Source organism: Neoarius graeffei, chromosome 6 (genome assembly GCF_027579695.1).
Source record: "Neoarius graeffei isolate fNeoGra1 chromosome 6, fNeoGra1.pri, whole genome shotgun sequence".
Taxonomy (NCBI): domain Eukaryota; kingdom Metazoa; phylum Chordata; class Actinopteri; order Siluriformes; family Ariidae; genus Neoarius; species Neoarius graeffei.
Genome location: NC_083574.1, coordinates 21,990,889 through 22,018,036, shown reverse-complemented (window position 1 = coordinate 22,018,036; position 27,148 = coordinate 21,990,889). Strand labels below are relative to the sequence as shown.

Genomic DNA, 27,148 nt, shown 5'->3' with positions numbered 1-27,148 from the left:
AAATAACTACTGAAATCATTTTAACCAAAAACAGCCAAAAGGTTTTATTCACTAGGCTGATACCATAAAGATAAATGTAGCCAAAATTGATTCAATTAAATGGGAAAACTGCCCAGTCTACCCACGAGTACTAAACGTGTAGTAAAATGGACCTACTTTGCACTCTCTGTTGTGTCCTCAGCTGCTGGGAGTTCAGGTGCTAAACATCAGGAAAAAAATATATTTTTACAATGACTTCATGTAACAGATACCTACCCAGAGCATAGCTCATCCATTTCCAGGAACAAATGAGAACCTTTAAATAAAGAAAGAAACAGGACATTTGAGAATATTTTCTACCCTTTGGAGGCTGAGGTGCAGGATCTGTAGCAGGTTCCTTTTTATCAGAAGTGTCTGTAACAGATGGAGAGTGTCCTGGCTGTGGAACCACCTTCTCAAATCCTTGTTTTATCCACTCCATCACACTGACAAAACAAATGTAGATGAAAGACAGAGTTTGAGAAACAAGTACAGACTAAAATGATTTAAAAATTTAATTAAATAAGCAAAGTACCTTGGAGTTAAGGACTTGTCTCCTTCAGGTTCTGCACTAGCAACCACCTCCACTGCAGGGACTTGAGGTGGAGGCTCAGCGTCTAAATCGATATAGAACATAAAATATTCTTTAATTTATTAGATATATAACATTCAAAAGAACCAAACAAATGTGTTTTTCTGTAAATAAAATAAGAAGGCTCATTATATTTTATACACTCACCCTCTTTAACTTCTTTAACTTCTTTAACCTCTTTAATCTCCTGCACATGTGAAAGAAAAGCAAAATATTCACATAGCACTGTCATGGATCTTTCCATAACTTTTACATTTTATTTATATCTAGATACCTATGGTATATGTTGGCTATATTTTATGCACATAATACAGTAAAGCACATATGTGTAGCAGCCTGGGAAACCCCTTTACAAGGTCAAATTTGAACATTTGGATTGTTGGCTTTTGGGTCTCAATTTCTAGAAATACTGTTTTTATGGCTAATAATTGAGATGATGCTGACATGTATAGTGTGAATTATATAGGAGTACCAAATATAAAAAGTTGGTACTCTTTTGTCTGATTTTTTTAAACGTGAGGTCATTCTGATGCACATAGTTATTTATGTAAAATAACACGTTTAAACATGATAAAAAAAAATCACATATTACTTAAACCAAAATGTTAAATGAAAATATGATAGATAAATGTAAATGTTAAATGAAAATATGATAGATAAATGTAAATGTTAAATGTAGGAGTTTGCAGACTTAGTTACAGATATATTATATATACAGTACTGTGTAAAAGCATTAGGCACCCTATTTTTTTTTTCAGACAAACTTTGTTATGGATTTCTATTTTATGTCTTCTACATTATCAAGTCAGTACAAAAAAAAATTTAGAGTTCCAAACGTTTGTTTTCTAGCACTAAATTAAATATTACAGGCAGGGGCGCCGCTAGGGGGGGGAAGTTAGGACGATTCTAAGGGCCTGGCACTGACAGGGGGGCCTGTGAGGGATATTAATATTATTTTAATAGTATTGCCTTGTTTAAGTTTTTGAAATAAAATATTTCATCTGTTAATATATGCAAATTATACATGGTTATGATTTGCTATCACATTTTTCTTGAATTATTTATGATATTGTCATTTCACCCCTCCTCCCTTTTTAGTAATGGTACAGTCTGATTGTGGGCGGGGACAGTGAACTGTGTATCTCCGTGTGTGCACAGCGCCGCTATTAGCGCAGCTCACAGCAGCTGGCAGTTTCTCTTCGTGTGCAACAGAGGTGAACATTCTAGAAGTTGCTAAGCAGGAGCAGGTGTGATGGTAGTCAGATAAATTATGAAGTCCGGATATCAAAAACGGAAGGAGAAGCAGCAGAAAGCTGAAAGGGAGAAAAAGGGTCGACAATTGGTGACTCAGTTTTTCCCAGAGAAAGCTAGCCTATTATTCACCGACACTCGATGCCATTACAGCATGTTAGCTAATGGTAGACTAGCAGATTTCATTTTAACCGAGTTGGAATATCAAGACAACACTTTTCAATAAGCAGTGCAGTGTCATTTTATTTAAATACTTCACGTTTATTGCCATGGAAGATCTGATGAATGTAATGTAGAAGTTCTGCACAGAACTAGCTAAACTTGTACAGTAAACTAGGCTACTGGGCTAATACGTGAGGTAAAATATTAGGCTAGCCTACATGATACTGGTGCTAATAACTGGTTTCAAAACTAATGAGGTGCCCTCAACATCCACAGATTCAGACCCCGTCCACACGTAGCCGGGTATCTGCTAAATCGAAGATATTTTTCTACGTTTTGGCCTGTCATCCACATGAAAACACATCAAAAATGAATATTTAAAAAAACTCCGGGCAAAGTGAAGATTTTTGAAAACTCCGTGTATGCCTTTTCGTGTAGACAGAGATAACCGGAGTTTTGCGTTTTAGAACGTCACAATCTGCAGCAAAAAAATGACAACAAATCTGCCCTGACGTCAAACGTGCGACCTTTGTTTACTGCAGAAGCCAGATTAAGCATGGACAAAGAGTAATGGATCGAAGTAGTGCCTTGAAAGCGTTAATTATTGTGCAGGTGCTATTTACATGTTTAATTTTAGAAGCCCAACTACTGCTCCAAGAGCACAGGTGACGGACAACATTGCGGTCGGTGATTTACCCCATCTTAACCACTCCACGTAGGCATGTTCCTCTCCGAAATCGTTGACGCCGCTTTTGGATCAGGATGTTTTATGTTTAGGCAGAAGTGACACCAACAGAGGGCTATTCTGATGTGATTAGGGGGTAGGATTTGGGGAAATAATGCCATCTACAGGTTTGGAATGCTTATGAATGTGATTAAAAACGCAGATGTTCGGTTATGTGTGGAAGGGATTTTTTTCGAAGACGAGGTGGTGTGGATAAAACATTTTTATAAACGGAGGGGGGGAAAATGTTCAGTTTTAAAAATACCCGGCTACGTGTGTACATGGCCTCAGCCTCAGGAATAGGACCCCAGCCCTCAACCCAAATCCTAGGAGGAGGTGGTGAGCAATACAATCCATGAATAAAGGATTTAGGGTTAAAAACTATTTTAATTGCTAGGCTACAGTAAGCAGCATTAGGCTATTAAGACTTACATTAAAATGAAAAGACATTTTTTTTTTTTATGAGCAACTATTCTTAGGTAACTTAGTATGGAGTTCATTCAGTCAAAATGTCTCATCTCATCTCATTATCTCTAGCCGCTTTATCCTTCTACAGGGTCGCAGGCAAGCTGGAGCCTATCCCAGCTGACTACGGGCGAAAGGCGGGGTACACCCTGGACAAGTCGCCAGGTCATCACAGGGCTGACATATAGACACAGACAACCATTCACACTCACATTCACACCTACGGTCAATTTAGAGTCACCAGTTAACCTGACCTGCATGTCTTTGGACTGTGGGGGAAACCGGAGCACCCGGAGGAAACCCACGCGGAGAGAACATGCAAACTCCACACAGAAAGGCCCTCGCCGGCCCCGGGGCTCGAACCCAGGACCTTCTTGCTGTGAGGCGACAGCGCTAACCACTACACCACCGTGCCGCCCCAGTCAAAATGTTCATGTGTTAAATCTTGCTGGGGTACACGCTGCAGGATCAAGTGAGGAAGTGTCAGCTTTTTTTGGCTTCATCAATTGTCTTTACAAATTTGTAAGTGCCAGTCCAGAACGATGGGCCATATACAAAGAAACTACCGGCTGCTCTCTCCACAGCTTGTCTGACACTTGCTGGAGTGCAAGAATTGATGCTGTTAAACTGGCAACAGTCTATTCAGTCTAATTCTGACAGTTCTGCATTTAAAATGTTCATATACCAAATAATTGTATCACCTAAACTTGCTCGGCAGCTGATCACGTGGATAGCAAAGTAGAAGTGCCAGCCAAAAACAGACTTCAAATTCAGTTGCTTGCACTTGAAAATTTTACGGGGGGCCCTAAATTGTAATCTTCCATAGGGCCCAAGATTTCTAGCGGCGCCCCTGATTACAGGGAAAAAAAAGTTTGTGTCTGAGCAGCATGTTACATAAGAGAGTGCTTTTCAGATTAAAAAAGAAAAAGTAATGAAGGCTACTGGGTTTTGCTGCAAAGTTAAGAAACAAGTGTGACAAAGTATCCAGAAGAACTGTGGCTGGTTCTGCAAGATGCTCAGTAAAACCTACCAGCTCATTTCCTTATAAAACTGCTCTCATTGTACCCAAGACTACTATTTTTTTTTTTTTTTTTTTAAAGCAAAGGGTCATCTCACACCAAATATTGACTGGGTTTCATTTATTATGGCTTACTGCTGTTTGTTTGTTTTTTTTAAACTATTGAAACATTTCATTTCGTTATTTTTAAACCATTTTTCATCTACAGCATTTCTTTACATGTGCCTCAGACTTTTGCACAGTACTACATATTTAGGCAGTGCCTAAAAGCGGAGCCCCTCATGACTTGTATGAGCAAAATATTTGCAAGGGCTCAAAATCAACCTGAACAGAATAAGAATATTATAGCATATGAACCATCAAATTGTGTAATGTAGTGTATTTTATGTCAATAAATTGCTGCGTTCTCTTGTGATACTGATAGCAATAATGAGATACGCATCGCTGTTATGAATACCCGGTACATATTTCTTCCTTTCTTTGACACCACATGCCATGCACCAGAAACAACACCACAACATTTATTATGGTGTGACTCTGCTGGGTGCCTGGTGGACAACAGTGAACCAGTGCTTTCACTTGACATCATTACTAGTTACCATCGAATATAAAACTTGATATGGAAACAGTTGTCTGGTTACATCTTTCACGGCTGCGTGCGCTGGAGCTCGGTGCGCAGCCAGACTGCAAAGCATGCACACGCCATTAGGACTAATTATCATGCACCTATTCCTGATTAGAGTGTAATCACAACACATACATATAAGGACTCTCAGTAACACACAAACTTTGCGAAAGCCTTGTGTGGCTTTTCTGGTTTTGATCCTGTTTGTTTTTGGACTGTGAGTATTGTATTACCTCTGATATCCTGCCTCACTTGATCACTGCCTGTTTTTTGATTCTGCCTTTGTCTCCATTATGGATATTTACTAGCATGTTTTCAATAAAACTCTTCCTGTGATTACATGCATCTGTTGCTCTTATATGACAGAAACTGTCAACTGTCCAACAAACTTGTGGACGAATAACTGTTTTAACTAGTTTTATATGAAATTGTGATTATTTTATTTAAAATATGTTAGTAAATCCCACATTTTTAAAAAAGCAAATTAAAAATAAGCACGTGATTTAAAAACTCATCTAGCTTATGTAAATATTCAAATTTCATTGTCAGGTGGTCAAGTGTTTGAGATACGTTGCCTTGAACTTACAGTTGGGTTCCCTGTGGTGGTACATGTTCATGCATGTGTATGGACGTTGTATGGTCAAGCCATCAAAAATCAGGTCAAATATTTAAATATTTTCTTCAGTATGGGGCTCTGCGAGTGCTGCTAATATTTACATTTAGGATTTAGATTTAAGTTATATTTGCATTTACATGTAAATATAAATTAAGGATTTGTTTTAGAAGTATGCAATTTCTTTTTTGCAGTGGACCTCCAGGAGCAGTGCATTGTGAGATTTTAGCTTGTAGCAGGTTAAGTGTCTTGAGTGTCCTACTTACAGTGTGCTCCACCTTTACCTCTGGCACCACTTGTGGAACCTGAACAGAAATGCCATTAAAAACAAACAAACAAAAAAACAACAAAAGTATCAACAGATTTTACTGTATATAACATTTAGTTTTGTAAGAAATTTTATTCCTGACAGTGTGAAAATGCAGTGCTGTTAGAAGAAACTAATCAACAAGTGGAGTTAATGTTCCCAATCCAGAGTTGATTATATTCCAATAACCTCACACCCTGAAGTGTTTTATTCCTCTTATACCACTGTAAACTGCCAGCAAATGCAATTTTTACTTTATTAAAGAATGACAAATCATGCTCTTTTATACATTTATTGTTATATTTAATGTGTTGTTTCCACATCAGCCGCTGTTTTTTATCTTTTGAAATGAATAAGACAAAAAAAAAAAAAAACCTTATCTTTGTTACTGAGAAACCACACTGAGGTGTGTCAGCATACCTCAGTAACCTCCTGGGAGCCTGTCTGTTGTTTGTGCTTGTCATCAAGTTGTGGAACCACTTTGCCTAACTCCTGCACAATCCAGTTTATCATGCCTGTCCTGAGAGGGGAAAAAATCACTCTGTAAACTCACTGGGTCAGAAAGCAGGGTGTGTAGGGAGGTGTTCTATTCTGAGTAAACACTATGAGGCAGCAGCAGACAGGAGCGAAGCCTTGTGTGTTCTGTGGCAGACAAGCAAAACTGTATGTAAAGCCTTAACTACATAGGATTACAGCTTTTATATAAAATCATAGTGTTTTCTGTAATGATCAACGGTGGACAAAGTACTGAGAAACAGTAAAGTAAAAGTACAGGTACGGAATCTAACTCACTTAAAAGTAGAATTATGGAGGCAAAAGTCAACTTGAGTGACAGTAAAAAAAAAAAAAAGCATATACATTTAAACATAAGTATTCAAGAGAAAGAAAAAAATAAATATTTTAACTTCTCAACAGAGCCAACCACAACTCTGACAAACCTATATTTTGGATTGTTAGTTAGCTAATGTTTATTTTTCTAGCCACATTCACTGGATATGAGCAATTGCATGCTCTGATTGGCTACTCTACTACTAGGCTATCAGCTCATTTACTGTGAGTAGAGGAAAACAAAATGCTGGAGTGTGTTGCTTGAACCAACTGAGGAATACATAAAAACTCTCCTTGAAAACAACACCCCCAAAAATACCCCAAAAAAGCAACAAAATATGGAATAAAAGTGTTTGATGGTAAGAACATATCCTTTTTTTAGTTTTCAAGAATTATTGTTATAGCATTTTTCACAAATTGCTACTGTTATTTCAGTGGTTTGTTCACATTCTAAGTGGAAATGATTTTGGCAGACATTTTGTATAAAGTTTTTATTTATTGATTTTGCAAAAAATAAAAATGCTCTGTTTCTCAAAATCCAGTGAATGTGGATAGAATAAAAGTTATTCCACTCAATCTCGTTGTACATGGCTTATCAGCTCATGCACGATTCAATTTTGTGGAATAACTGTTAAATAATACATTAATACATTAGCAACAAAAATTAAATATTACTATCCAGCTAATTTAACAAGCTAGTTTACAAATCTTAATAATCTACCCAATTTAATTAGCTATCCTCCCCCACTTAATCTTTATTCAACATACATATTTAAATTTGGTAGCCAATTTTAAGGGCTGATATATCATTTTATGTAGGAGGCAAATGACACACTTCATTCTGTGTGAATGGGAAACTTCAACAAAAAGGCAATACAATAAAAGAGAAAAAACAAAAAAGGTAAAAGCTCTGCTGTTTTAGATATAATGAGTTTGAAGGTGAAAATGAAAATTTAAGGAGGAAAAAATATTTTCTTTTCTTTTGGAAATTTAGTAAGAGTATAAGCATTCAAGTTTAATAATATTTCAGTTTGGTATAAATGTTCCAAAATGGTACTTAAGTACAGTAACAAAAATACTGAAAACACAAGTAATTTCTAGTGCTGGTAATGACTCAATGATTGCAGTAATCATCTTTGCTCAGCCCATCATTGCTCCTCAAAGCCTTTGCCTTTCCTGGATACTGATTGTGTACCAAATCATGGTTACGATCACCTGTTGACATCACCTGTTTCAAATGATATTTTTTAAAATTATTTTGTCTCATTACTATCCCTAAATTGCCCCATCCTGACTTTTTCTGGAATGTGTTGCAGACCTGATACACAGAAATGGATGTTAATAAGTGAAACGAAGTTGACCAGACAAAACACAAAATATCTTGGGTTCATACTGTCTGCAATGAAATACAAGTCAAAGTAAATTTAGAAATCACTGCTTTCTTTTTTTTAACTTGTATTTTTCATACCATCCCAACTTTTTCTGATTTGAGGATATAGAATATGGCAATTTTTTTAATGGGGGATTACGCAATCAAAATAATGTGAGTAGTGTTTGCCTATTAGGAAAGATGGCAGCTGTTGTCCATTGACCAACATCCAGTTTGTCTTTTAATCATTTGAGCATAGGCTTGCTTTTAATATGCAATGATACTTTCTATCCTCCTGACTGTCTTTAAAAAAAAAAGCAAACACGTTTCTTGTTTCAAAGGTCAAGTAAAAAGCAAAATCAATGAACATCCAAAATAATTTTCAGCCTTTCATTCATAATTGTATTCATTTCAAGTCTGTCGATCTTTCAAAATCTATAATGGACATATTCAAAGATCTTAGACTGGTAGGAAATAAAATGGCAATGAATAGCTGTCCCAACTTTTTCTGAGTTGGGGTTGTACGTCATAACTATTTGGGAGTGTTGATCTTTAAAAGACATTCAAAAATGCAAGTGCTGTCTTTAACATGTGTTTGAAGAACTGAGTTTCGTGGAAACAGGTCTTTAAGGCAGATTCTGCTAAAATTGGCATGGCATAAGCTTTTCTCAGGGGTCCACGGATTTATAAGATACTCTCGACAAATGACATCTGATAAACGTTCTCTACTATCATTCTGTGAGCTATTTTAGGAAATTGAGGTTTGTACGGTATATTGTTAAGAGCAGCCTATTTTGTTGTGGTATTTGTTAGTTGTGGTATTTCCTACTTATTCAGGTGACATTGGGTACACCTAACAACCTGTGTTCTCTCTCTCTCTCTCTCTCTCTCTCTCTCTCCCTCCCCCCAAATCTGTCCCTCTGAGTTACATGTCGGTCCTAGGATCGAGATGCTGACCTCTTCTGCTCCTCGGACCTGCCTGATCCATCCTGGTGCCCTGTATCTGGTTGGAGTCTCATTGCGTCGCTCCTGTGGAGGGCGGCCCCATGTGGACAGTTGGGGGTCGCGCCTGGAGGACGCTCTGGACTCTTGCAGTGGTGCTTTTGTGGCTGGGGACTGCAGTTGACTTGCTGACTTTGGGACTGCGGTTGTCGTGAACGGTTTTGCGCTCGGGTTTCCGTCGGTAGGGGGTTTATAGCATCAACAAAGCTGACTTTATGTTAGGACTGTTAATGTTATAGTCATGTTGTCTGTTGTTGCCCAAATGAGGATGGGTTCCCTTTTGAGTCTGGTTTCTTCCTCATGTTGTCTGAGGGAGTTTTTTTCTTGCCACCGTCACCACAGGCTTGCTCATTGGGGATAGATTAGGGATAAAATTAGCTCATGTTTTAAGTCGTTCAAATTCTGTAAAGCTACTTTGTGACAATGTTTATTGTTAAAAGAGCTATACAAATAAACTTGACTTGACTAGTGTTTTTCATCTGGATTTGAAAGGATTAAATAAAAATGTGTGACTTTTTTTTCTCTCATGTATGCGCCCCAGATGTGTGTGTTGTGTGTAACCAGGTGAAGAGTGTAGCTCTTGGTTTACCTGCAAATGAAACAGACTGTAGGTACCCTAGAATTGTCAATAAATGCTACCGTGTTTTAGAATAACAACTCTCTCCAGCATAGCATTCTTTGGTGTCTAGCTGAAGTGGCTATTACCCCAGAGATGCTGTCACCCTTGAAATTTCAAGATCAAAGGAAGTTTGGTACAATGTAATGCTGTGCTAGCATTTCTGGTTAATATATCTTTAATATGATTTTGATTTATTGGGAACTTGCATACAGAAACCAGGCTGAGTCAGTGTGTGTTTGACCTGAGGTGTGCCTGGTTGTATGCGGGTCAGCAAAATGTTCTCTATTAAAATACAGTTTGTTGCAAACACTGAATTGTGCAAACACAACACCCTTACTGAGAACATTCTTCTAATGTACAATAACATTTACTGAGATATTATTAACTTGAAGCCCTGTGATGACCTGGCAACTTGTCCAGGGTGTACCCCGCCTTTCGCCCGTAGTCAGCTGGGATAGGCTCCAGCTTGCCTGCGACCCTGTAGAACAGGATAAAGCGGCTAGAGATGATGAGATGAGATGAGATTATTAACTTGAATGCTGTTAAACGTCTATATTATTATGGACACAAGTGTTTTACTGGGAAATACACCACTCATATTTTTCATAAGAGCTACAGCCGGAACACGGAGAACCAAAACCGTGACATATTTCTCTGCATGTTACTCATAAGGAAATGGATGAATTGTTTTGATAAATTTGGGTATTTTTTGTTTGTGAATGTCTATATAATAAAAAGAAAATCACACATTGGCTTGAAGATATGAAGTTTATCTTCTTGTGTTGAAAAACTTGCATTTTTCATGCAAAATACATTGCAGATCTGAGTGACATAAGTTATTCCAAGAAATTGAATCGTACATGAGCTGATAGCCGACGAGGCGCGTAGTGCTGAGTTAGCTATAAGCCATGTAAGACGAGATTGAGTGGAATAACTGTTTTATTCTATCCACATTCCCTGGATTTTGAGAAACTGAGCCTTTTTTTTTTGCAAATGCGATAAATAATTTCATACAAAACGTCTGACAATCATTTTCGCTTAACAAACCAGAAAAATGACATTAGCAATTTGTGAAAAATGCTATAATAATAATTCTTGAAAACTAAAATAAAAAGATACATTCTTACCATCAAATACTTTCATTCCATATTTTGTTGCTTTTTCATATTTTTGGGGGTTTTGTTTTTGAATAGAGTTTTTATTTCGTCTTTGGTTGGTACAGCAACACACTCCACCATTTTGTTTTTCTCCATTCATGGTATATGAGCTGATGGTAGTAGAGTAGCCAATCAGAGCGCACGATTGCTCATATCCATTGAATGTGGATATAATAATTTCCAATATTTCACTCAGATGATGTTACTCCCAGTGTTTTCCCACTGACTAGATGCATGTTGTCAAAATGGTGAAAGAGTTCAAAATTAAAATGCTTTTGATAAACTTTTTTTTTCTGTGTGTTCTTTTTGTGGATGTGTCCATATAATATAAAGAACATTACATGGTGGCACAAAGATATGAAGTTCAACTTCTCATGCTGAAAATATTTTCACTCATTCACTTTGCTTACTTGTGAGATATACATTCACCACTCCAAAAAAACCTTCATAGCTTTGTGTAACCATGTAATGTCCTCTATATATGTAACCTCAGGGATGGATTACTAACCTGGCCTATTGGGCATGTGTCCAAGGGCCCTGGTCATTAGGGGGCCCTTGATGAGCAGACATTTAATCTAAATTATTTGACAAATTGGTGAGATCAGCCCGAAGAGGTGACGTGGGCCCGACCTCCTGTGGGTTCACCACCCACACAGGTAGCAGTAGGGGTTTGGTGCAGTGTGGATTGGGTGGCAGTCGAAGGCAGGGGCCTCGACGACCTGATCCCCGGACACAGCGGCTGGCTGTTGGGACATGGAATGTCACTTCGCTGGGGGGGAAGGAGCCTGAGCTTGTGCGGGAGGTTGAAAGGTACCGGCTAGAGATAGTCGGGCTCACCTCCACGCACAGCTTGGGCTCTGGAACCCAGCTCCTTGAGAGGGGCTGGACTTTCCACTTCTCTGGAGTCGCCCGTGGTGAGCGGCGGCGGGCTGGTGTGGGCTTCCTTATAGCTCCCCAGCTCAGCCGCCATGTGTTGGAGTTTACCCCAGTGAACGAGAGGGTCGCCTCTCTGCGCCTTCGGATTGGGGAGAGGGCTCTTGCTGTTGTTTGTGCCTACGGGCCAAATAGCAGTATAGAGTATCCGGCCTTCTTGGAGTCCCTGGGAGAGGTACTGAGGGGTGCTCAGACTGGGGACTCCATTGTGCTACTGGGGGACTTCAATGCTCACGTGGGCGATGACAGTGACACCTGGAGGGGCGTGGTTGGGAGGAACGGCCTCCCCGATCTGAACCCGAGTGGTGTTTTGTTATTGGACTTCTGTGCTAGTCACAGTTTGTCCATAACGAACACCATGTTCGAGCATAGGGGTGTCCATAAGTGCACGTGGCACCAGGACACCTTAGGTCGGAGGTCGATGATCGACTTTGTAGTCGTGTCATCTGATCTCCGACCCTATGTCTTGGACACTCGGGTGAAGAGAGGGGCTGAGTTGTCAACTGATCACCACCTGGTGGTGAGTTGGATCCGCTGGCGGAGGAGGAAGCTGGACAGACCTGGCAGGCCCAAACGTATGGTGAGGGTCTGCTGGGAACGTCTGGCCGAGCACTCTGTTGGGGAGGTCTTTAACTCCCACCTCCGGGAGAGCTTTTCCCAGCTTCCGAGGGAGGCGGGGGACATTGAGTCTGAGTGGACCATGTTCTCTACCTCCATTGTGGACGCAGCTGTTCGGAGCTGTGGCCGCAAGGTCTCCGGTGCCTGTCGTGGCAGCAATCCCCGAACCCGGTGGTGGACACCGGAAGTAAGGGATGCCGTCAAGCTGAAGAAGGAGTCCTATCGGGCCATGTTGACCTTCGGGACTCCTGAGGCAGCCGACGGGTATCGGCAGGCCAGGCGTGCTGCAGCTCGGGCAGTTGCAGAGGCAAAAACTTGGAACTGGGAGGAGTTCGGGGAGGCCATGGAGAAGGACTATCGGTCGGCCTCGAAGAAATTCTGGCAAACCGCCCGGCGCCTCAGGAGGGGGAAGCAGTACTCTGCCAACACTGTTTACAGTGCGGGTGGGGAGCTGTTGACCTCGACTGGGGACATTGTCGGGCGGTGGAAGGAATACTTTGAGGATCTCCTCAATCCCACCGTCATGTCTTCCACTGAGGAGACTGAGGCTGATGACTCAGAGGTGGACTCGTCCATTACCCAAGCCGAAGTCACTGAGGTGGTTTGCAAGCTCCTCGGTGGCAAGGCACCGGGGGTGGATGAGATCCGCCCTGAGTATCTCAAGTCTCTGGATGTTGTGGGGCTGTCTTGGTTGACACACCTCTGCAACATCGCGTGGCGGTCGGGGACAGTGCCTCTGGAGTGGCAGACTGGGGTGGTGGTCCCTCTTTTTAAGAAAGGGGACCGGAGAGTGTGCTCCAATTATAGGGGAATCACACTTCTCAGCCTCCCAGGGAAAGTTTACTCCAGGGTACTGGAGAGGAGAATTCGACCAATAGTCGAACCTCGGATCCAGGAGGAACAATGCGGTTTTCGTCCTGGTCGCGGAACACTGGACCAGCTCTATACCCTTCATAGGGTGCTCGAGGGTTCATGGGAGTTTGCCCAACCAGTCCACATGTGCTTTGTGGATCTGGAGAAGGCATTCGACCGTGTCCCCCGTGGTATTCTGTGGGGGGTGCTTCGGGAGTATGGGGTTCGGGGCTCTTTGCTAAGGGCTGTCCGGTCCCTGTACGAACGGAGCAGGAGTCTGGTTCGCATTGCCGGCAGTAAGTCAGACCTGTTCCCAGTGCATGTTGGACTCCGTCAGGGCTGCCCTTTGTCACCGGTTCTGTTCATAATTTTTATGGACAGAATTTCTAGGCGCAGCCAGGGGCCGGAAGGAATCCTGTTTGGGAACCACAGGATTTCATCTCTGCTTTTTGCGGATGATGTTGTCCTGTTGGCTTCTTCAAACCAGGACCTTCAGCATGCACTGGGGCGGTTTGCAGTCGAGTGTGAAGCGGCTGGGATGAGAATCAGCACCTCCAAGTCCGAGGCCATGGTTCTCGACCGGAAAAGGGTGGCTTGCCCTCTCCAGGTTGGTGGAGAAGTCCTGCCTCAAGTGGAGGAGTTTAAGTATCTCGGGATCTTGTTCACGAGTGAGGGAAGGATGGAGCGTGAGATCGACAGGCGGATCGGTGCAGCCTCCGCAGTGATGCGGTCGCTTTACCGGTCCGTCGTGGTGAAGAAGGAGCTGAGCCAAAAGGCGAAGCTCTCAATTTACCGGTCGATCTACGTTCCGACTCTCACCTATGGTCATGAGCTTTGGGTAATGACAGAAAGAACAAGATCGCGGATACAAGCGGCTGAAATGAGTTTCCTTCGCAGGGTGGCTGGGCGCTCCCTTAGAGATAGGGTGAGAAGCACAGTCACTCGGGAGGAGCTCGGAGTAGAGCCGCTGCTCCTCCACATCGAGAGGAACCAGCTGAGGTGGCTCGGGCATCTTTTTCGGATGCCTCCTGGACGCCTCCCTGGGGAGGTGTTCCAGGCATGTCCCCCCGGGAGGAGGCCCCGGGGAAGACCCAGGACACGCTGGAGGGACTATGTCTCTCGGCTGGCCTGGGAACGCCTCGGCGTTCTTCCCGAGGAGCTGGCCGAGGTGTCTGGGGAAAGGGAAGTTGGGGCTTCCATGCTTAGACTGCTGCCTCCGCGACCCGGTCCTGGATAAGCGGAAGAAGACGAGACGAAATTGGTGAGAAATGTATTGTGAAATTATACTTAAGTGAAAGTGTATATATAATGTGCAAAAATGTTACTCAGATTAATATGGAAGTATCCAGTCAAAAATGTACTCAAATGAAAGAAAAAAAATATTTTTAAATGTAGTCAAATAAAAATCATGTTATGATATGAAATGTAACTTTTATCATAGTATCCTTTATCTAAAATTATTATTATTATTATTATTATTATTATTCGGTATTTATGGTGCCACAGTGGTGCAGTGGTTTGCATCGTCACCTCACAACAATCAGGTTCTGCATTCGACCCTACGAGTCGACTAGGGCTTTTCTGTGTGGAGTTTGCATGTGCTCCCTGTGCCTACATGGATTTCCTCCCGCAGTCGAAAAACATGCAGATTAGGTTAACTGGCTTCTCTACATTGTCCAAAGGTGTAAATGTGAGTGTGACTGGCTACCTGTACAGGGTGTACCCTGCCGCTCACCCAGTGTCATCTGGGATTGGCTCCAGCTCACCCACAACCCGCAACGGATAAGTGGTATATAGAAAATGAGTAAATTAATGAGTGTTTATAGCAAATATGTTATTTTCTCAGAAAACATCATTTAGTCTCTTGGCTTTATACAATGTAGTTGGTTAATTAATTAATTCGTAGTAAAATATCCTGTCAATAACCAACATTAGCTAGAATTTGACTCCCTGCCTGTCAGTAAACCTGCTGAAACTGTCCAAACTACAAACATGGACAGCATGGGCTACACTCCCCAAAACTCTCAGCGCCCTCTGTCTCCAGACTATTGAACTCAGCTGTCACTCATTATCCTAATTAGTCCCCCTGCCTATATAAACCTCTCTCTCACACTACTCCAGTGTGAAGTATTGTTCTGCTTTCATCAGTTCATAACAAGCCTTGTTGTTTCTGACTCACTCTCATTATTCTGACTCTTGCTTCTCTCTTTCCCGTTTACGCTCTTTGTCTTTTGCCCTTAAAGGAAAAGGCAACTTTTGTACAAAACCAGGTGTGTAATAGGAGAAAAACATATACGTAATCAATTCCGTTAATTATTTCCATTATATATCAAACATGAAAAAATATTTTTAACTTTGAAATCATGAATTGACACAGAGGAGTCGAAGTTGGAGGAGTCAGCCATTTTGAGATTGTGGGCAACTATAAACCAATCAGAATCTTTCGTTAATGTGCCTCCCTCTGATCTGTGATGTCACTGGGCCCATGAAAACAGTGTTTACAAGCAGATCACTGTGATTAGGAGTCCCGGCGGGTGGCTTGTATTCGATTCGTTTATATCCCGACCTTGTCAGCTGTCAGATTTATGTTCATGGACCCGGTAAGCTGGTAAATAATATATTTTTTTTTTCTTTACCAAATTCTAACAGAAAACGAGAGCGCCCGAAAGGGAAAACCGAGCCGAGTTGCTTCACGCATGCAAAGTAGGCTTGGTAGGACAAATCCAAATAGGAGTCATTCAGGATTCAGCCATGTTTTTGCTCCGTGTTTTTACTCAACCAAAGTTATACAGTATTATGAGCTTTAAGTTACATAAATAAAACCATTTGGTGAAACTTTGAAGAAGCGATTGTACTGGTTTTTTACCTTATTACCATGAAGCACTGAAGAGTTCTTTTCAGTGGTGGGCCGCATGACGTCACGCAGTAGATCAATATGGCGGAACACATCTTCACTGAGCTCAGCACAAGCCCATATTATTAAAAGTTAAAAGATACTGTTATGCGGTCTGTACTTTCTCTATAAATTCCATGGTCGATTACTTTATATATTTATCTATCTATTTGTGGTGATTTTGTACAAAAGTTGCCTTTTCCTTTAACGTTGTTTGCCGATCGCTCGACCCTTGCTTGTTCTACGACTCTGATTCTCATCTCACATTTTGGCTCCGTCACTGTTTGCTCCTCGTTACTCTTCTGCGCATACATCCATAAGTGCCTGCACTGTGACACTGCCTAGCCAATTTTTCTTAGCTACTGGAATCATTGCTAGTCTAAACTAGATTACCCAACCTGCATTTCAAAAGGAAACATGATAAATTTGTTATATATATATAAAACCAGTTCAAGTTAGCAAGTTATAAAATTTAACTCAACATTCTTTTTCCAATTAGACTGAGTTCATACCAAGGAAATAAGACACCTCTCATTTCATACAAGTCTTAAAAGAGTTGCTTTTTCCAGCATATTGAAACATTTTCTTGAGGTAGGGCTAGAGCAGGGGTGTCAAACCTGATCCATAAAGGGCCTTGTGGCTGCAGGTTTTCATTCCAGCCATGCAGCAGCACACCTGACTTGGCTCATTCAATCAACTGAACTGTCTTCACACAGTCAAATACTTGCAGCCACACCCACCCTTGATTAAAGGGTGGGTGTGTCAGTTGATTGAATAAGCCAAATCAGGGTGCTGCTGCATGGCTGGAATGAAAACCTGCAGCCACACGGCCCTTTATGGATCAGGTTTGACACCCCTGGGCTAGAGGCACTCAGAATTCTTATTAGTCTTTTTCTGCATTAATAAACTTGGTTGGATTGCCGATCGCCTGACCCTCGCTTCTTCTACTACTTTGATTTTTGTCTCACATTTTGGCTGTGTTACTGTTTGCTCCTTATTACTCTTCTGTGCATACATCCGAAAGTGCCTACACCGTGACAGGATACGTTGCCTCTATGGACGTAACAGAAGAGGTGCTCTCAACACCCAAGGATGCCTATTAGGAGAGCATCAGCAGATGCTAGCCGACCTCAACACAAGAATGGCCCAACTAGTAACTGTGATGTTGCAGGCCCTCCTAACATGTTCTGATTCATCTCTGAGCTCAGCGCTACAACTTCCAGCTCCGGAGAAATTTGCCAGAGACCTTCTTGCCTGTAAAGGCTTCCTTCTCCAATGCTCCATGTACTTCGCTGCTACTGTATGCCTAGGATGCCTGATGAGCACAAGATTGCTCAATTTCTTTCCTTTTTCAGGGGCAAAGCCCTCCGATGGGCCAGTGCAGTTTGGAGTAAGGGCGGCGAGCTGACTAAGTCTTATGAGCAATTTCTCACTCTGTTTAAAAGGGTTTTTGACCATGAACCTGAAGGGATTGAAGTAGGTGAAAGTTTACTCACCATATCACAGGGCTCCAGAAGTGTGGCCGAATATGCCCTGGAATTCAGAACGCTAGCGGCCGCTAGTGGATGGAATGATCCCGCTCTGAAAGCTGTATTTCGCCAAGGTTTGTGCCCAGAGATTCTGAGCGAACTCGCCTGACGAGATGAACAACCAACGCTGGATTCTCTCATTGACCTCGCGATTCATCTTGGTAATCTCTTGGCTCGTCGACCCTCCCTACAGGAGAATGGAAAACCGGATCCAGCCTCAGAGGACAGTTCTGCCATGGACGTGTCATGCACCTGGTTAACTCGCTCCAAACATGGTAGGAGGAGAAAGGAGGGGCTTTGCTTCTACTGTGGGAGCCCTGAAGAGCAGCTCAATCACTATCCCATTCGTCCTTCCCATTCATCTCCTACAGAGGGTCCTCCATGCAATGTAAGTCCAATAAGACGGTTCAATTCCAAATCATTCAAGGTTCCAGTATTGTTAAAGTTGGCTTCTTCTACCCACATCCTCTCTGCTTTCATTGATTCAGGGGCAGAGGGGAACTTTATCAGCAACTCAGTCATTCAGAAGTTCAACTTGCCAACAACCCCTCTTCAAAGTGCGCTTAGCATTCGGACCATCGACGGAGGACCAATAGGAGATGGTTTTGTCACCTTACGCACAGCTCCTCTATGCATCCAAGTGGGTGCCATCCACACTGAGCTCATCTCACTCTGTCACCACCACCGTATGTCACGATCTCATCCTTGGCTACCCTTGGCTCCAGCTTCACGACCCCTTGATCTCGTGGCAAAACAAAGACATTCTACAGTGGTCACCCACATGCTTTCAAGGCTTCATTTCTCATCCTCAAATAACTCTCACCTCTACCTCTGTGGACAGCCTTCAACCTGACACTCTGGACAGGATTCCCGGATGTTATCTGGACCTCAAGGAGATTTTCAGCAAGGGAAAAGCCTGTGTTCTGCCACCTCACAGATCCTATGGCTGCGTCATTGACCTCCTGCCAAGCATGCCACCTCCTCATGGGCATATTTATCCTCTTTCTCAGAAGGAACAAACAGCTATGGAGGAGTACATTCAGGAGGCCCTCAAGCAGGGCTACATCCATTCTTCTAAGTCTCCAGCTTCAGCTGGCTGCTTCTTTGTGGAGAAACAAGGCGGGGGTCTATGCCCATTGTTGCAATGGTTTAAGGTGGGTGGAGCACAGAAGCACGGCAGGCCAGAACTGAGTTCTCAAACTCTTTATTTTTGCTTTTCAGCTGTTAATTACTATTCTCCAAGTCACACACACAAGCGTTCTGGTTGGGGAGAGCTCTCTTCCTCTGCTCTCTCTCTCTCCTTTTTATAGGGTGTGGTCACTGGGGAAGACACACAAACACAGGTTAACTAACATCAGGTGTAGTAATTCTGCCACTTACCTTCCCTGACTCCGCCCTCCGTTCACAGACTGACGCTTGACCACGCCCCCGCTGCCACATACCCCCACCGCCCGACTCAGGCCGGGGAGCCGTCCGGCCTGTAGCCAACTCCCCCCCCCCCCCCCCTTGACGGGAGAGGAAATCCGCCATGACCATCTGTGCCCCCGGCCTGTGGATCATCTTGAACTTAAACGGCTGGAGTGCCAGATACCAATGGGTGATCCACGCATTGGCATCCTTCATGCGGTGGAGCCACTGGAGGGGCGCGTGGTCCGAACAGAGTGTGAAAGGGTGTCCCAGTAGGTAGTAGCGGAGGGCGAGGACCGCCCACTTGATGGCAAGGCACTCCTCCTCTATAGTGCTGTAGTGGCCCTCACGCACCGACAGCTTCCTGCTGATGTACAGCACTGGGCGGTCCTCCACCTCCTGGGACAGAACAGCCCCCAGCCCCCTGTCTGACACGTCTGTCTGCAAAACAAAGGGGAGAGTGAAGTCAGGGGAGTGTAATAGTGGCCCCCACACAGTGCAGCCTTTACCTCAGAGAAAGCCCGCTGGCATTGTTCTGTCCACTGGACCGGATCTGGTGCCCCCTTTTTAGTGAGATCAGTCAGCGGGCTGGTGACGTCCAAATAATTAGGTATAAACCTACGATAGTAGCCAGCCAGCCCCAGGAACTGTCTCACCCCCTTTTTGGTCTTGGGCCTCGGGCAGGCTGCAATTGCTGCCGTCTTATTAATTTGGGGACGCACCTGCCCATTGCCCAACTGGAAGCCCAAATACCGTACTTCCACCCGCCCAATCGCACACTTCTTCGGGTTGGCTGTGAGACCCCCTCGCCTCAGCGACCTAAGGACGGCCCTCAGGTGTTGTACATGGCGCGGCCAGTCATTACTATAGATAATAATGTCGTCGAGGTATGCGGCCGCATAGGTGGCATGGGGTGGAAGACCCTATCCATAAGCCGCTGGAACATAGCGGGCGCCCCAAACAGCCCAAAAGGAAGTGTGACAAACTGGTGTAAGCCAAATGATGTAGAAAAGGCCATTTTCTCTCGGGATAATCTATCTCTCATAATGGAGAAATAGGGGAAGGACGGGGTGGCGTTTGGCTGGACCATTGATTACTCTCACTTGGTCAAACGCATGCCGCAGAGTCTCGTCTCGTGACTGCTCTAACGGGAAATCCGCAAGGGATTCCCCGAGAGAGGGAGGATGAGCCGGCAGCTCCTCACTCTGACGCGGTGATGACGTAGACGGCTCTGTGACAGCTGCTCCTGCCAATGCCACACTGGGACCTCCCCCCCGCTAAACTACGGCAGGACCCACTCTTCGCTAAATGAGTCATTAGCTCTCGAAATCCCGGCCAATCAGTCCCCAAAATTATCGAGTGGGTAAGGCGAGGATTAACTGCCGCCTTTACTCTAAATTTCTCCCCTCGAAATAGAATGTGGACCGACACTAAAGGGTAGTTGTGAACATCCCCGTGCGCACACACCTTCACCAATTGTGCTCTCCCCAATGCCTCATCTTGCACCAGGCTTTGGTGGATTGAGGTCTGATTACAGCCAGAGTCCACCAAAGCCTGATACGTATCCCCTTGGATACTCACCGGTATGCGATAGGCTCCGGCCTGATCGAGGGCGGTCCCTCGCGCATCGGGGATCCGGACCACCGCGCCCACCTCCATCGCCGAGCACTGATGCTGGAGGTGCCCCGGCTCCCCGCAGCGCCAGCAAACCGGCCCAGGCTCTCTCTCTGCACCGGTGTTTTGGAGCTCACTCACCTGAGGGGGAGAAGACACAGACATGGAAGTAGGAAACGGTAGGGCACCGCGGGTGCGGCGGGCCGGCTGGGGTGGAGCCGGCCCCCGCCTCCGCGGTGGAGGAATGGGGTGAGAACGAGAAACAGAAGGGGATAGAGAGAGAGAAGAGAGAGGAGAAGAGGAGACACGCTGTCCTGCCGTCGGAACAGCCACCATATGGTCCTCCGCCAGCTCGATGGCCTGATCCAGCGACGCCGGACGATGGCACTGGACCCACTCCACTGCTCCTTCTGGAAGTCAGGTGATGAACTGTTCCAGCGCCACCAGGTCGATGATTCCCTCGGCATTGCGGTTGTCGGCCCTCAGCCACCGCCGGCAGGCGTCCAGGAGTTGCTGGCCAAACACGAATGGCCGGCCGACCTCCTCCAGGCGCAGCGTGTGGAAGCGCCCCACACATTGGAGGACGGCCCTGCAGAGGTCGGCCTAGGCCAGCCGGCTGTCTGTGGGGAGCTGTAGCGCGGCCAGCTGCGCCTCGCCGCATGCTGTTCCACCGGCCAACCCCGCGCCTCTGCTGCCTGCTCAAACAGAGTGAGGAAGGCTTTGGGGTCATCGTGTGGATCCATCTTCGTTAGGGTGAGGTGGGGAGGGTCCGCGGCAGTGGTGATGGTTGACCCCGCCAACGCGAGCAGGTGCTGGAATGCCTGGTGATCTTCCTGCTGCGCCAGCACCAGGACTTCAAACCATTGTTCCTGCTCCTTCCGGAGGGCGAGCAACGCCTGGTGCTGGCTCTGTTGGGCTGTGGCGAGGGCATGGATCAGGTCCTTGAAGGGGGAGGACTCCATGAGGTTGTTCTCTTATGTACTCGGTCCCGGGTTTCGGCACCATTGTTGCAATGGTTTAAGGTGGGTGGAGCACAGAAGCACGGCAGGCCAGAACTGAGTTCTCACCTCTTTATTTTTGCTTTTCAGCTGTTAATTACTATTCTCCCAGTCACACACACACAAGCGTTCTGGTTGGGGAGAGCTCTCTTCCTCTGCTCTCTCTCTCTCCTTTTTATAGGGCGTGGTCACTGGGGAAGACACACAAACACAGGTTAACTAACATCAGATGTGGTGATTCTGCCACTTACCTTCCCTGACTCCGTCCTCCGTTCACAGACCGATGCTTGCTTTGGAACGTAAATGGCGTCAAATAAAACTGGTAGTGTTCAAATTAGCATGGAAGGAGAGCTTCCTAAAGTATAGAAAAGCTCTTAGTGCTGCGAGATCAACATATCTCTCCTCCCTAATAGAAGATGATAAAAATAATCCTAGATTCCTATTTAATACTGTAGTAAAATTAACCAGGAATTAGAGCCCTGCACTCCCGCGGGAGTCCCGCGGGACCTGACGCAAAGCAGTGCGGCGCAGGACAAATTTTGAAAGCTCATTGCGGGCGCGGGCGGGAGGGGGAGTGCACAATGCGGGCGCGGGCGGGAGAGGTGAGCTGCAGTCCCGCTAACTAAAAACATGTTTAAAATAAAATTTATAAATTATTAATTTATGTCTATCGTATATAATTTCTGCTGGATATTTTATTTGGCGTTAATAAAAAAATTTTAAGATGCCTAAATTTGCGGATGTGGTCTAATCTCGCGTATGTTTCCGATTCCTTTCCGCTCTTCCGTGTTTGAGATCTCCGATCATGGCAGAAGAGCAGAGCTCCTCTAGTGAAGCTCACAGTGCTTCAGAAGTAAGTGCTGCTTTAAAAAGAGGTACATTTACCGTTAAAAAGTCAAGAGTATTAGTCCTAAGTATTAAAAAGTATTTTAAAAAGTATTAAAAAGTATTAACTAGTATTAGAAAGGACTGTGTATCGCACAGATTGTTCAATTTAAAGCGAGAAATAGACAGTGTATAATCTGAGGAGCTGGTTGTGGTTGCGCAGCACTTCATATGAGAGGAGAATGAAATCGCGGTTGGAATCATAACGCCACAGACTCGGGAGTGCGAGTGCGCAAAGCGAAAGCTGTCAATCAAAGCGAGAGCTGTCAATCATGAGCGCATGCAGCACTCAACTTGGAATGTGTCAGCAGAATGTCAGAGTCTAAACAATAAACTTACAATAAATGAAGGATCGGTCAGTGGAGAGCTCAGCATGTTTAATTCCCCAAGCCAATGACAAGAACTTTCGTGAGAAATAACGCGAACGTCTGCATCATGCAGGATTTGCGGGCGGGAGTGGGACTGAAAATCATAATTCTTTGCGCGAGCGAGCGGAAGCGGGACTGCACAATGCGGGAGCGGGCGGGAGTGGGACTGAAAATTCTGTCCCGCGCAGACCTCTACCAGGAATAAGTCCACTATAGACACATGCTCACCTGCAGTATGTAGTAGCAACGACTTCATGAATTTTTTTAATGACAAAATTGAGAATATCCGACAAAAAATTCAAACTACTAATTTAAGGTCAGACAATGAAAGTGACCTTGTAGTTAACTATATAACTGTATCAGATCATCAGTTAGAATGTTTTACTCCCCTTAAAGAAACTGAATTACTTTCATTAATCTCTGCATCAAAAGCCTCAACTTGTGTACTAGATCCCTTACCTACACGTCTATTCAAACAGATAATACCTGAAGTAATTGAACCACTTCTAAAAATAATAAATTCTTCTCTTACGATTGGCTATGTACCCAAATCCTTTAAATTAGCAGTTATCAAACCCCTGATTAAAAAACCTGACCTTGATCCGTCAGCTGTCCAATTATCGGCCAATATCAAACCTCCCATTTATCTCTAAGATCCTTGAAAAAGCTGTGGCACAACAGTTATGCTCATATTTACATAGGAATAACATCCATGAAATGTATCAGTCAGGATTTAGACCTCATCATAGCACAGAGACAGCACTGGTTAAAGTAGTAAACGACCTACTGTTGGCGTCTGATCAGGGCTGTATCTCACTACTTGTGTTGCTTGACCTTAGTGCAGCATTTGATACCATTGATCATTCCATTCTTCTGGATAGACTAGAAAATGTTGTGGGAGTTAAGGGAATGGCCCTCTCCTGGCTCAGGTCTTATTTAACTGATCGTTATCAGTATGTTGACATAAATGGTGATATTTCTAGACGTACTGAGGTAAAGTTTGGTGTTCCACAAGGTTCTGTCTTGGGTCCACTGCTTTTTTTCTCTATATATGTTACCTCTGGGTGATATTATTCGTAAACATTGTATTAGTTTCCACTGTTATGCTGATGACACACAGTTGTATGTCTGCAAAACCTGATGAGAGACACCAGCTTAATAGAATTGAGGAATGTGTTAAGGACATTAGACACTGGATGCTTATTAATTTCCTTCTGCTTAACTCTGACAAGACTGAAGTACTTGTACTAGGACCACATACAGCTAGAAATAAGTTTTCTGATTACACAGTGACTCTGGATGGCCTTTCTGTTTCTTCACGTGCAGCAGTAAAAGACCTCGGAGTGATTATTGACCCCAGTCTTTCATTCGAAACTCACATTGATAATATTACCAGGATAGCTTTCTTTCATCTCAGAAATATTGCAAACATAAGAAATATTTCATTACATGTCATTACATGACGCAGAAAAACTAGTCCATGCTTTCGTTACCTCCAGGTTGGATTATTGTAATGCCTTACTGTCTGGATGTTCCAATAAGTGCATAAACAAGCTCCAGTTAGTTCAAAATGCAGCAGCAAGAGTCCTTACTAGAACTAGAAAATATGACCACATCATGCCTGTCTTATCCACACTGCATTGGCTCCCAATCAAATTTCGTATTGATTATAAAATACGACTATTGACCTTTAAAGCATTAAACGGTCTCGCACCACAGTACCTGAGTGAACTTCTGCTCCTCTATGACCCGCCACGCCTACTTAGATCAAAAGGTGCAGGCTATCTGCTGGTACCTTGTATAGTGAAAGCTACATCAGGGGGCAGAGCCTTTTCTTACAAAGCTCCACAGTTATGGAACAGCCTTCCAAGTAATGTTCGGGAATCAGACACAGTCTCAGCATTTAAGTCTAGGCTGAAAACATATCTGTTTAGTCAAGCCTTTTGTTAATGGTGTTTATGAGGTAAAGGTGTAGATCTAGAGGGTCCTCAGACATAGAGTGTTTTGGTAAACTGGGATGTATGGATGCTGTCAGTCCCCACTTGCTTGCTCACTCGAGTTTGTTGACGGTATAGTGGCTGGCTGCTTTATGTCCCGGGGCTCCCTCATGCCTGTGTTACCTTCTGGCTCTCCCCTTTTAGTTATGCTGTCATAGTTAGTTGCTGGAGTCCCTGCTTGTACTCAGTGCAATATGTATACTGTTCCTACTTATTCAGGTGACATTGGGCATACCTAACAACCTGCGTTTTCTTCCCCCCCCCCAAATCTGTCCCTCTGAGTTACATGGAACAGGAAATCTTTTGATGGAGAGGGTGGAGACCTCGACTGGCTATCGGGAATCGGCCGTCAGACATTCTGTCGCATGTCCCAGACCCGGTGAAATGTAACTGAATTATCTTGGCCAGCCCTAAGGGTCCCATCTGCATCTCATCATTGCTGAGGAGTGTGCTCCCATCACCCAATCAAGCATCCAGCCAGAGCAGGTCATGATATATTTTTTACCATATTAACATGCCATTGTTGTGTGTTATGCCTGATGTAAAGACTCTCGTCTCTGCGAGCCTACCACACAGATTTAATACTTGTCATTTTTAGGGCATACCTAACAACGTGTTTTCTTTCTCTCTCTCTTCCCCCCCCTAATCTGTCCCTCTGAGTTACATGTTGATCCTGGGATTGAGATGCTGGCCTCTTCTGCCCCTCAGACCTGCTTGATCCATCCTGGTGCCCTGTGTCTGGTCGGAGTTTTATCACACCGCTCCTGTGAAGGACGGCCCCATGAGGACAGTTGAGGGTTATACCTGTTAAAACTGTTAATATTATAGTCAGGCTGTCTGTTGTTGCCCAAATGAGGATGGGTTCCCTTTTGAGTCTGGTTCCTCTCGAGGTTTCTTCCTCATGTCATCTGAGGGAGTTTTTCCTTGCCACCGTCACCACAGGCTTGCTCATTGGGGATAGATTAGGGACAAAATTAGCTCATGTTTTAAGTCGTTCAAATTCTGTAGAGCTGCTTTGCGACAATGTTTATTGTTAAAAGTGCTATACAAATAAAGTTGACTTGATTTGAACATGCCCCCGCTGCCACACCCATGTATTGATTACAGGGGATTGAACCAGGTATCAGTGAAATACCCATATCCACTTCCTCTTGTTCCTACAGCCCTGGAACAACTCAGATCAGCAAAGATCTTCTCCAAGCTCGATTTACACAGCACATACAACTTCATCAGAATCAAAAGGGGCGATGAGTGGAAAACCGCATTCAGCACTACCGCTGGCCATTTTGAATACTGGGTAATGCCGTATGGCCTTTCTTCGGCGCTTAGCATGTTCCAGTGTCTTATCAATGACATGCTATGGGACATACTAGGCAGATATGCTATTGCATAGATCGATGACATCCTGATATACGCTCCAGATGAGGAAAGTTACCAAGAGCATGTAAGAACGGTTCTCCAACACCTGCTTCAGAACCATCTCTGTCACAGCAGAGAAATGTGAGTTCCATCAGAAGCCTATCTCCTTCCTTTGATACATCATCATTGCCAAGGGAGTGAGTATGGACTCATTCAAGGTCCCTGCAGTTATATCTTGGCCCACACCCACATCCATTAAGGACCTTCAATGTTTTCTGAGTTTTGCAAACTTCGGTTTATTTGAGGGTTCAGCTCAATTGCTGCTCCCTTGACAGCACTACTCAAGAAGGGACCAAAACTCCTGCAGTGGAACCCCTCGGCAGAAGAAGCATTTTGTCATCTGAAACAAGCCTTCACCTCTGCTCCCATCTTACAGCATCCTGATCCTTCCAAGCCCTTCACCCTGGAGGTAGATGCTTCTGACACGGGAGTCTGTTCTATCCCAACGTTTTGGGGAGAAACAGAAACTTTATCCAGTAGCCTTCTTTTCTAAGAAACTCTCATCAGCAGAAAGGAATTATGACATGGGGAATCCGGAGCTACTTGCGATAAAACTGGCCCTTGAAAAATGGCGACACTGGCTAGAAGGTACCAATCACCCATTCTTAATCCTAACAGACCACAAGAACCTAGAATATCTCAGGAAAGCCAAGTGATTAAACCCTTGTCAGGCCAGATGGGCTCTTTTCTTCACAAGGTTTAATTTCACCATTTCTTTCCATCCTGGCTCCAAGAATATTAAGGCTGATGCCCTCTCATGAATCTTTGCTCCCACTCACCAGGACTCTGCTACCCATCCTCTCCTCCCATCTCAGTGCTTTCTACAGTCCATCACTTGGGACCTAGACAGAGAAATCAGGAACTTTCAACCTCAACAACTTCCCA

The 27,148-nt window shown here is 44.1% G+C and overlaps 1 protein-coding gene across 1 annotated transcript in view; it reads right to left on the bottom strand.

Moving 5' to 3' along the window:
* Nucleotides 1-27,148, bottom strand: part of cngb1a (cyclic nucleotide gated channel subunit beta 1a) — a 200,550-nt gene that overhangs the window by 159,585 nt on the left and 13,817 nt on the right. The window contains exons 4-10 of the mRNA XM_060924320.1: nucleotides 7,899-7,921; nucleotides 6,196-6,295; nucleotides 5,735-5,773; nucleotides 758-797; nucleotides 554-635; nucleotides 340-464; nucleotides 157-199 (exon numbers count right to left, since the gene is read on the bottom strand). Of these exons, the coding sequence (XP_060780303.1) occupies nucleotides 157-199; nucleotides 340-464; nucleotides 554-635; nucleotides 758-797; nucleotides 5,735-5,773; nucleotides 6,196-6,295; nucleotides 7,899-7,921 (452 nt within the window). The remainder of the gene's footprint in view (nucleotides 1-156; nucleotides 200-339; nucleotides 465-553; nucleotides 636-757; nucleotides 798-5,734; nucleotides 5,774-6,195; nucleotides 6,296-7,898; nucleotides 7,922-27,148) is intronic.